Below are 11,688 nucleotides of genomic sequence, written 5' to 3'. Positions count from 1 at the left end.
ATTTGCCCTCCGTGTTACTCTCTCTATAACATGGGGATATACCTCCCTTTCCTAGGGCTATCTGCCATGTTAGTGCCTGGTACCCGCTAGGTCCTTCCTCAGTGGTTGCCACAAGGACATCTGGGGCTGTTCCCCAGGATCCTGGGTCCAGGAGTTCCCTGGTCATTTGCTCTCTGGGGAACACTGCCCTTCAGCCAATTTTTGTTCTAGTGATTGACGGATCACGGTCTCTGTCATTTCTGATCAGAGTGGAAAGACCTAGTCAGAGGACGAAAGCCAATGGAGCTCAGACCCAGGAGAAGGAAGCTCGCTACTTCCTGTAGCCTCTTCTAGGTGGCAGACAGGTCAAGCCTGACTCAGACTATGGAGGAGCCAAAGTGGAAACTTACCAGCCTCAGACTGAGGGTGTGGGGGTGCTGGGGGTGCAGTACTGACGTGCCCTCCTAGTTGACGCCCAAAGGGCAGATCGAGGAGAGGAGGCCAGTCAAGGCCCCTCCCAAGCAAGCTACTCCCTCCCACTTCCCCAGGAGTCCAGGCTGTCTCCGCCTCCAGAGAGCTTGGGTCAAAGTGCACAGAGGGTGAGTCTTGGACCCAGTGGCCACTTCATCTAGGGCAAATGGCTGTCACCCATAGAGGCCGCTGTCCTGCTTCCCAGGACAGTACTGTCCAGTCCTGCCTGTCTAGCCCCATTCCTCAATCATCCCACCTCCACAGGCTGATGTCTGTAAGTGGGCATTGGAAGGTAACAGGTTGTGGGAGAGGTAGGAAGAACTCTGTATCCGAAGTCAGGACACATAGGTGTGGCTGCTGGCCAGCTGGGGAGGGAGACTTCTCACCTCTAGAGTCTTTTCTTTTAAGAAAGGGGCTCCCTATGTAGCTCAGGCTAGACCGAAACACACTACGTAGAGCAGGTTGGCCTCTGGCAGTGCTCCTGCTTCTGAATCCCAAGGGCTGGGCTATAGGCATAAGCCACCATGTCTGGCTTTCATCTCTAAGATTCTACCAGGCTCCTGGCTGCTCCAGCTTGCCACGGCCCACCACCTTTTGGATGTGTTGGGCTTGCCTGTCCTGTTACTGCCCACTCCCCAGGATGGTCAGCCGTCGTCAGGGACAGCCCTGCTTAACACTGAAGGCCTAAAATCAGCTATAAGCCTAAAATTCAGCAATAGGCCTGGCTTATTTGCCCGCTCAGAGTCTTAGGTCTCCATGGAAAAACACTGAAACAGAGGGCTATAAATTATTGTAAACAGACAGCTTTTGTTGAAATCTACCAGCCTGAGTAGTCATAGACTTTGTATCTGATCCCTGTCAACCAGCAGTTGGATGAGATACTAAAACAGTTCCACTTTCAACCTTATTTCCTACTCGGCTTGGATAATCATATTGCTGTTAACGTTTGAACCTTGTGTCTCAAGCAGATAAGTTGCCTTCACACAAAGATCTCTCCCAACAAGCCCGGCTACTCGGTACCTCAGATGGGATGAAGTCGTGTACCCCACACAGCTGCTTCTACTGGACCTGTTCCTCCTGACCTATCCTCAAATGGGCTCCATAAACCCTGGACAGCAGGACACAGCCAACTCTCCTATATCCCCCATACCCATTCTTCTAGGTTCTCCCTAGAGACACGTCGCCCCCAATGTCAGCAGGAAGTAGCCAGATATCACGACGACGACCCTATTCCTGTTTCACCTCTCTCTTTTCTTTTTAAGTTAACTAAAACGGGGGAAACTGTACCTTCCCCCCACCATGAGCAAGCCTGAAGAGACCTTGTTTACCACAACAAGGTCAAGTGACGGGATCTAGGTGGAGTTACCCACCTTGGCTGCCCGGAACACAGAAGCAGAACTGCCCCTGGGCTTGCCTTGAGACATCTCCGGCGTGACCTGGAATGGACTATGGACTATCCCACCCATCTGGAACCAGGAGGGGTTGTGGGTTGGGTCTTCCCCTTTAAATTGAGAGCCGAACATTAAAGCTTTGGGCCTTGATCAGAGAACTTTGTCTTGGCCTCATCTCTTCTCGCCCTCCTTCCCCTTTCATTCCCAGCCCCCCTTTCAGGTGAATCCAGTTGACTTGTGGCCGCGGGCGGCTACAAGCCGTGTCCGGAACACCCTCTGCTGGGTAGGCTCTTTGCTCTTCCTCTCAAATTCCATGCACACCTTTCTCCTGCCTCCTTTTTCAGGGTACCATTGGAACAGACCCTTAGCCCACGCTTCGGCTCGCTTCTACCCTCTGAGACCGAGTTCTCTGCCCAGCACTGTCTACTCAAGGAGTCAGCCTGGGATGGGAAAGCCGGACATAGTAGCCCAGACCCCATGAGTCGGGGGTAAGAGGATCAGGGGTTCAATGTCACCCCGGCCTCCACAGCTAGAGTTGGAGACCAGCAGCCTGGGTTACATGAAACCCTGTCACAAACAAACAAAATGGATGAGAAGCAGACACGGGAGGCCAAAGTGTGCGAGGCCACTGTGGCTGAATTGTCCAGTGGTGTCACCCAGAGCTTTTGCCTCCTTGTGGAAACTACAGGCTTGGATAGGTCCCTTCAGGAGGCCAAGATTTAATGCCTTCCCAAATGTGGCTTATGTTCCTGTTGGTAGGACTTCAGGTATCCGGACTAAGAATTTGACAGGCCCCAAGTCTAGCTCCAGCCCTGGGGAAACATGGCTGCCTTTCTACTGACCTTCTAGCCTCACCCAAAACAGGAATGCAGGAACTGTCAGTTACTTAAAGGGTTTTCTCAAGAACAACAGCAGCCAACCAGAACTTGACCTTGTCCCTCCCACTAGGAGTGTGACTGCCCTTCCTCAGTTCCTCCCCTCCACCCCCTTCTCTGTCTTCTCAACAGCCCTTTCCCAGGCTGCCCTGCGGCAGCTGCTTCCTTCTGGTCATCTTTAACTGTTACCCTACTTCCTCTAGGGGACCCCCTGAAGAAGCTGTTCACAAAACACCTGGTAAAGGAAGTATTAAGTGAATTTTTTCCAAGGCTAGCTCATTGGTAGAACCCAGACTCTTACAAGACCCTGGTTCCAGCCCCATAAAAGGAAGGAATAAAAGAATTTCCGACCCTTGTAAGTGGGGGAGCTGGGAGGCAGGGATGGGAGTTGCCACCAGCTCCAAGAGCAGCCACACAGCACATTTTAGATCAGTTGTAGTGAAATTTATGTGCTAACAGACACTGGTTTCTCCACACCGGAAGGTTATTGGGAAACCTACCCAGACAGGACAGGAATTTTACCCACCTGCCTTTGACAGAGCTCACAGACAGGGGAAAGGCTGGAATCCTGCAACCAACAGGAGGAACGAGCTGTGTGGACAGCTTCTGACCAAGGCCCGGGCGTTTTCCACACAAGGAGGGTCATGAAAGGGTTCAGTCCACAGTCCAGCCCCTGAGAAGTGGCATGATTCACACACACCGGATGCAGGGCCTTTTCTTGGGGAGCAGAGGACATTGTAACACATTTTCTAAACTTCAAGGGCTGAGCTAAGCTCCCTCAAGGGCTGAACACATCGAATGCTCCCTTTCTCAGAGCTGAGAACGTGGTTCTGTAATCTCCAGCCGCTGCAACAACACACACACACACACACACACACACACACACACACACACCACGAACAGGCACATGAAGGCACAGGTGAGCTGTGGCATGCAGTTGCCCCTCCACAGAAATAAATGCAAAAAAAACTTTGCTGAAGAGATGGCTCAGTGGTTAAGAGCCCTGACTATTCTTCCTAGAGGACCCAGGTTCGATTCCCAGCACCTACATGGCAGCTCACAACTGTCGGTAACTCCAGATCTACACAGATAATACATGCAGGCAGAAGACCAATGCACATATTATAAAAATAAGGTAAAAATCTGTTTTATTTATTTATTTTAAAAGATTTACTTATTTTATGTGAGTACACTCTAGCTGTCTTTAGACACACCAGAAGAAGACATCACATCCCATTACAGATGTGTGTTTTATTTTCATGTGTAAGTGAGTGTTTACTTGTGTGTGAGCTCACGTATACCACGTGTGTGCAGCAGCCCTCAGAGACTGGAAGAGGGTGTTAGATCCCCTGGCAGTGGAGTGGTAAGCAGATGTTATATGAGTGCCGGGAACCCAACCGAACCCAGGTCCTCTGTGAAGGATAATGTAATCTTAATTGCTGAAGCATCTCTCCAGTCCTAAAAATGAACAATCAGGTAATCGCAAGACACAAAGTAGGAACTACAGGAGAAAAATGAAACAAGAGACCCAGGCAAGAGGCTGTTCGTCCAGAGGACCTAGGTTCAATTCCCAGCACCCACTTGGTGACTCTGTGTCCTGTAACTCTACTTCCAGGAGCTCTGGTATCCTTTTCTGGTCTCTCAAAGCACCAGGTGCACAGATTTGTTTGCAGGCAAAACACCCATACACATAAAATAAAAATAAATTAAAAAGCATAATCGAACAACCTTCAGGTTTTTGTCCACTTATTTAACTGTTTTGGTGTTTAGAAAACATGGTCTCCTGCATCCCAGGCTGGCCTCGAGCTTTGTACAATGAGCTTTGTACAATGATTGTCCTGCCTCATCTCCCAAGTGCTGGATTACAGACAGGCACTGCCACACCTGAATTATTTATTTATTTGTTTGTTTATTTATTTATTTATTTATTTATTTTATTTTTTGTTTTTTTGAGACAGGGTTTCTCTGTGTAGCCACGGTTATCCTGGAACTTACTCTGTAGACCAGGCTGGTCCTGAACTCACAGAGATCCACGTGCCTCTGCCTCCCCTAGGATTAAAGGTGTGGGCCACCACTGCCCTAGTTTATCTGTTTTTGAGACATGGTCTCTCTGAATATAACAGGGTGGCCTCGTACTCTAAGCAATCTCCCTTTCTCTGCCCCCCACCTCCCATCTCCCACCTCCCACCCCCACCCCCGATTTCTGGAATTACAGGTATGTGCCACAAACACTAGACCTCTTTGCATCCTTTCCAGACAGGGTCTCAAAGTACCTTAGGCAGACTGGTACTTACTAAGTCCTCAAAGATAACCTTAAACTTTGGGTCCTCCTGCTTCCACTTCCGGGACTTCTGGCAAGCATAGGCCTGCTTTTGCCATTGCATGGTTCCTTCCGAAGGTCTTTCTGGTGTAGGCAGCAGCAGGCCCTACTGGAGGTGCAGGCACATGCTAGTGAGGTCATACGCCAAGCACTTGGGTGTGGCCTCAGGTGAGAGGAACCTTGGCACAGGACCATGGGCAAGTTCAGGGCTCCCCAGCAACTCCCGATGGCCCTTTGTTCAGAGTCCAAGTTCCCAGGTCTCATTCTTGAGTTTACAGGCGTCCCCTCCTAGCAGGTGAGAGTTTGGGCCAGCGAGGAGCATAACCTCCGGCTGCAGGTCTCCTTCCGAGAGGACGCATTCCTGAGACAGGTGGAAAAGTTTCATGACCACGTCACTCTTTGGCGATGTTTCCCCGTTTTGCCTCTGCAGGCGAACGTGTCTGATGAACATTCTGCGCACTCTACACATTGAGAAGCTGTTGAGAAGCCGGAGAACCTTGGCTCCGGGTATCAACTTGCTGGCTCATGCTGCCCCCTAGCGGCTCCATGCCACATCTGCCTTGACGGAGCCCAGAGCCTGCAGCTTGCAAATTACTGGCTGGTTTCTTAGGACCCCTACGCTGGGGATGCATGGCCCTCACAGGAGTCCCGATGTACGTCACCACTTTATCAGCTTCCCTTTAATTCATATATATTTTCTTTTAGTGCAGGGGACGGAAGCCAGTGTCACAAATACACGCTAAATGTACTCAAACCATTGCGCTACACCCCCCAGCTACCATATATTTAAGACAAAGCCTCGTGTAGCTCGGGGGTTTGATCCCTAGAAACATAATCCCAGAATACAGGAGGTGGAGACAAGGGATATGAGGTCAACGCAATACTATATGGGTAGTTCAAGGCCAGCCTGGGATACCTAAGACCCTATCTCATCCAAACAAAACCCAAAATGAAAAACCATCAACTCCCCCCACCTCAGAGAAAAAACAAGATGCAAGCAAGGAAAACATGTTTAATTTTTCTATGTGCACCTTAGAAGTTACAAAGCACAAAAGTGACTTTTTTCTACTTCACATTTTATCTCTATTAGATGTGTGTTCATGTGTGTGCACAGGTGTATATCTTGTTTTTTGTTTTTTTTTTTTTTCGAGACAGGGTTTCTCTGTGTAGCCCTGGCTGTCCTGGAACTCACTCTGTAGACCAGGCTGGCCTGGAACTCAGAAATCTGCCTGCCTCTGTCTCCCAAGTGCTGGGATTAAAGGCGTGCGCCACCACTGCCGGGCTACAGGTGTGTATCTTGGTATGCATGTGTAAACCAGAGGACAACTTATGGAAATTGGTTCTCTCCTTCCATATGGGTCCCAGAGATAGAACTCAGGTCATCAGACTTGGAGGCAAGCGCCTCTACCATCTTGCCAGCACTAAAGTGAATTTCTTGAAAAGGAATAATATTCTAGGTGTGGCCTCACAGAGGCAGTGGTTATGGGCAGCCAGGCTTCGGGCTGCAGAGCTGAGGTGGGAGGCTGGGGGTAAAAAAGGGAGACATTCCCTGGCCTCATTCTGGTGTGTGTGTATGCACACGTGCGCATGTGTGTACTTGTAGAGGCCATAGCCCCAATGAACTCTGGAGGGAGGAGGCTCAGCCCCAAATTTGTTCCCTTGCAAACCAAAGGCACTGAATCCAAGTCTGTGAGTCACTCACAAAAGCTCACAGCAGGGTCTGGAAGCAGGCAGAGGCTGCTGACCTCTCCTGAGCCCAGCTCCAAGTCAGCACAGCTCTAGAGGCAGGAAGGCTGGATTGCCAATACCTCAAGTTCCTATGCATATATGGTTTGTTTGTTTGTTTATTTCTGAGACAGGGTCTCTGAATGTGGCCAAGACTGATCTGGAATTCTATGAAAACCAAGCAGGTCTCAAGCTTCTGGCAATTCTCCCCAGCACTGGGATCACAGGGATGCACCAGCAAACCCAGGTAGTTTTTTTTGTTTTGTTTTTTTGATTGTAGCTCTGGCTGCCTTCAAAAGCAGAGACCTGCCTCTGTCTCCCAAGTGCTGGGATTAAAGGTGTGTGTCATTAGACCTGGCTAAAGATTGTTTTTTGTTTTTTTTTAATGTATGTGTGTGTGCCTGAGAGTGTGTACACCATGTTCATGCAGGTTTCAAGCAGGCCAGTAGAGGGCATCGGAGCTCCCAGAACTGGAGTTACAGGACAAGTAGTTATGAGCATTGTCTATGGGGGTGCTGGGAAAGGAATTCTAGTCCTCTGCAAGAGGAGCCATCTTGGCAGCCCTGGAAACCAAGGGAAGACATTTACTGATTTTACCCCACCAAAAAAGAAAAATTAAAAAGATTTCTCTCCCCCAAATCCAAAGAATATTGTTTTGTATCACTTAAATAGAACCCACTCTGTAGATGAGACTAACCTGGAACATAGAAACCCATCTGCCTCTGCCTCCCAAGTGCTGGGGTTAAAGGTGTGAGCTACCATGTCCAGCACAAATTTATAAATTTTCAAAAAAAAAACCCCTCCCCCCCCCCAAAAAAAAAAAAAAACCCAAAACCAACCACGTTTTGGAGTGCCTTGGAAGGCACACTTCAAACAACTCAGCTCTACAAGCTAAGCTGAGGTCTCAGAACCTTCTCTGAGGCAGCTAAGCATCATGGTCAGAGACATAGGCATCGTGCGGGGACTTGTCTGCACAAACATATCAGGGCAGCACTAGGATGGACCAGGGTCCCGAGCTGGTGGTGAGGGGCTTCCTGGTCAGTGGAGGGAGAGGAGTTGAAAGTCTGGAGGGTGCCAAGCCCCAGTGTCTCAGGCCCATGCATTTAAGACACTGTAGGCTGAGTAGTGTGCTGGTGTCCAGTGAAGTTCAAAAGGAAAGTATGTGAGAAAGGTCAGGAGGGGAAACCAAGTCAGGGAAGGGCCAGCCATCGGGACTCTTCAGCAGCACCCAGCAGCACTCCGCTTCAGGTGGCAGGGCTTGCAGAAGAGGTGGTCATTCAGTGGGTAGCAGCCTTGGTCGGTCGGCTCCACAGACAGGAGGACGCTGCAGTCCTGGGGATACAGAAACAGATGTGGGTGTCTCCAGGCCTGGATCCTGCCAGCACCAAGCTTTCCCAGAGGACCTCAGCTCCAGCTCCTCCTCCTCCTCCTCCTCCTCCTCCTCCTCCTCCTCCTCCTCCTCCTCCTCCTCATTTAAAGACAGGATCTTAAAGCTGAAGCTGCCTTCAGACTATATGGCCAAGGATGACTTTGAACTCGGGATCCTACCACTGGCTCGGCTTTGTTTTGAGACAGACTCTCTCTACGTATCCCAGGGTGTTCTGGAAAACTCAGTCTATCCCGGCTGGCCTGAACTCCTTGATTTTCCCACCTCAGCCTCCCAGTACTAGGGTGACAGGTGTTTGCCACCATGCCAGCTTCAGAATTTTTTTTTCCAACTTAAATGGGGACTATAAGCTATCTCCCAAGACTGTCGTGATTTAGTAAGGTGGCATGTATGACAGTCTTTTATAATTAAAAAGCACTTTCCACTTCTAAGAATACTGTCACCATTCCAACAACTGTAATAAAGAGGCAGACCAGAGTCAGGTAGTCACGGGCAGTAGGTGGTGACCCTCTTTCCTCCTGGGAACATTGGAACCCAGTTCTGTTCTAGGCTGCTACAGTTTGAGATTTACATCTGTGGGTGTTTTGGGTTTTGTTTGTTTGTTTTTTGTTTTTTTTGTTTTTTCAAGACAGGGTTTCTCTGTGTAGCCCTGGCTTTCCTGGAACTCACTCTGTAGACCAGGCTGGCCTTGAACTCAGAAATCCGCCTGCCTCTGCCTTGCAAGTGCTGGGATTAAAGGCCTGTGCCACCATCGCCCGGCTTGTTTATTTGTTTTAATATTATTTATGTATATGAGTACACTGTAGCTGTCTTCAGACACACTAGAAGAGGGCATCAGATCCCCCATTACAGATGGTTGTGAGCCACCATGTGGTTGCTGGGAATTGAACTCAGGACCTCTGGAAGAGCAGTCCAGTGCTCTTAACCCCTGAGCCATCTCTCCAGCCCATTTGTTTGTTTTGAAGGGTCAGTTTAAAACAGGGTTGAATGCAGCCCCTACTGAAAGGTAACTTCCTGGAGTCTAAATCCAGATTTACCAGGCAGCCTCAGCCACGGTTACGGTGGACAGGAAGTGAGGGTTATTTATTTAGCCAAGCTTTTGTGAACGCCTGGTACTGGTGGACCCTGTGAGGCTCTGGAAGAGCTAACAACACCTGATCTTCCTCATTGGTCTTTCCAGATACATTATCAGCCGGATGGACCTTGAACTCTAACTGACAAAGTCAGAGACCGTAGGAAGCAATGGGCTGCTCTCCCAAGGTGCTCTTGGCTGGCTGTGCGTTATCTTTTAAAACAAATTCAAGTGAATAAATGTTTAGACTTACTCACTGGCCGACTGAGAGGCCCTGCCCTGGGACTCTCCACACAGGTGATACGCAGAAAAACTACCACTTGTGTCTTTATCACCGGAGCATGGCAAGCTTAGAGCTAAGGGGCTGGAGTGGGGGAGGGAATGAGGGGAGAGAGTGGGGGGGGGTTTCTTGGAGCCCTACTGCTGGATCAACCACAACACCTGCAGGGTTCAGGCAGAAGGAAAGAACACAGTCCTGAGATTAAGAACTTCAAAATGGCTGGATGCTGGTGGGAGCACATGTCTTTAATCCCAGAGTTTAGGAGGCAGAGGCAGGCAGATCTCTGTGAGCTCAAGGCCAGCCTGGTCTACAGAGTGAGTTCCAGGACAGCCAAGGTTACACAGAGAAACATTATCTCAAAAAACAAAACAAAACAAAACAAACAAACAAACCCCAAACCACCAAACCAAACCTAACCAAAATGGAAAAAAAAAAAAAAAAGGTTGTGGTCATGGCCACCCCATTCTGATCTCAGGCCCCTGTGTGAGCACTGCCCAGCATTTCCTGTACCAGTTCTAAGCAGCCTCCCAGCACAGCTCAGCCGGTTGGTTCCTTCCCACAGCCTGAAGCACTCACCAGACCCTCCCCTTCCTGGCCCTATCGGTTTTTTGTTTGTTTGTTTGTTTTTTCTACCCCCTTAGGCACTCTGCACCTAGACACACCTAGAACCTTCCATTTTCTGAGTCTTCAGAGTTGCTCCTCCAACCGTGGGTTGCCCCCCCCACCTCCTCTGAATCCCCCTCCCTCCCCTCCTTCCCAGCCCCTCTGATAGGCTCAGAAGATGCGTTAGCTTCAGATACCAACTTGACACAGGTCAGAATTAGCTATCTGTAAGAGTTTCAATTGGGGGACTGCTCAGATCAGATCACGTGGCATGTCTGTGGGCGTGGTCTCTTCATTGCTAACCTATGTAGGAGAGCCTGGCTCCTTGCAGGCAGTGCTATCCTGAGCCAGGGGACCCTGGGCTGTATAAGAAATCTTCCTGAACAGATGTCAGAGAGAGGGGGTTTGGGCCAGTAAGCAGTATTCTTCCATGGTTTCTGCTCCAGGTTCCTGCTTTGATTTTCCTTAATGACGGATTTTTTTTTTCCTCAACCAATCTGCTATTGATTATGGTACTTAGAGCAACTTATCATAGCATCATAGCATGGCAGCCAACCAGGAACCTTCTTGGGGCAGTTATGCCCCTCCCACAATGGGGTCTACTCTCAGTCTCTTGGGGCTTCTAAAGATGTAAACCTGAGCCATCTGTGCCCATGTGCTGTGCCAGTATTCCGAAAAGAATGTAAATGCAGGACCCGGAGGTAGAGTGATAGCCCAGGGCTATCATTTGCTACGATGCAGTCACCACCCTGCACACACTGGAACACAGTAGGAGATGTGAGCACACAGTGAACTCTGATATATAGCCAAGTGTGGTCGGTTTTGTTTTCTGAGACAGGGTTGATTTCTCTGTGTATCACTGGCCGTCCCTGGAGCTCCTTCTATAGACCAGGCTGCCCTCGAACTCAGACCTCTGTCTGCCTCTGTCTCTGGAGTATTGGGATTAAAGGCATGCATCATCATGGCCCGGCTGGCCACGTATGTTTTTAGTTTTTATCTCCACCTTTTCCAGCCTCTGCTGCGGGCAGTGAGCAGGAGAGAGAAGGCTGCTGCCCACGGCCCCAGCATGTAAACCACTTCAGCTCCACTCACCTCACAACGATAACAGTTTTCGTGGAAATTCCTTCCCATGCACTCGATTTTGAAGGCGTCCTTCCCGTCTCGGGGGATGATGGGATTCTCACAGATGCTGCACACAGGGGCAAATTTCCTAGAAGGAGGGGAAGCACACGCCAGGAAAAGTCAGCTACTCAAGCTAATAAAGGAATCAGCTGGCAGAAGGTGGGAGGCTGCAGGTCAACCCCTCAACCCCACCCCCAGTGCCTCCGCCCTCGAGGTTGCTAGGTGACCGCATCTGCGGCAGCCAATGATGTCCACCCTTCCAGGGTGGGAGGAGGAGTCAGTGCCATGAATCCAGCTTCCGGGTGTGCAATTAGTCAGGGGCCAGTATTTTGCCTGGGAACTGAGAAGAGTGTTGCAGGCCATCTTGTACTTTGCTTAATTAAAAAAAATTTTTTTAAAGAAAACTTTTAGCATATTTATTTAGTTGTCTTTGGAGGTCCAAGGACAACACGCAGGAGTCAGT

General features: G+C 49.6%; 1 protein-coding gene across 6 annotated transcripts in view; it reads right to left on the bottom strand.

The window, feature by feature from the left end:
• Nucleotides 1-6,028: 6,028 nt before the first annotated feature.
• The window catches only part of Fblim1 (filamin binding LIM protein 1), a 29,780-nt gene continuing 24,120 nt past the window's right edge, over nucleotides 6,029-11,688 (bottom strand). For all 6 annotated transcript variants that reach the window (XM_076933826.1, XM_076933828.1, XM_076933825.1 and 3 more), the window contains 2 exons: nucleotides 11,196-11,313; nucleotides 6,029-8,093 (listed from right to left, as the gene is read on the bottom strand). In XM_076933826.1, coding sequence (XP_076789941.1) covers nucleotides 7,980-8,093; nucleotides 11,196-11,313 — 232 coding nt within the window. In that variant the 3' untranslated portion in view covers nucleotides 6,029-7,979. The remainder of the gene's footprint in view (nucleotides 8,094-11,195; nucleotides 11,314-11,688) is intronic.

The sequence above is a fragment of the Arvicanthis niloticus genome, chromosome 5 (assembly GCF_011762505.2).
Source record: "Arvicanthis niloticus isolate mArvNil1 chromosome 5, mArvNil1.pat.X, whole genome shotgun sequence".
Lineage (NCBI taxonomy): Eukaryota > Metazoa > Chordata > Mammalia > Rodentia > Muridae > Arvicanthis > Arvicanthis niloticus.
The sequence above is the reverse complement of the archived record's forward strand: the minus strand, read 5'-3'. Positions and strand labels throughout refer to the sequence as shown.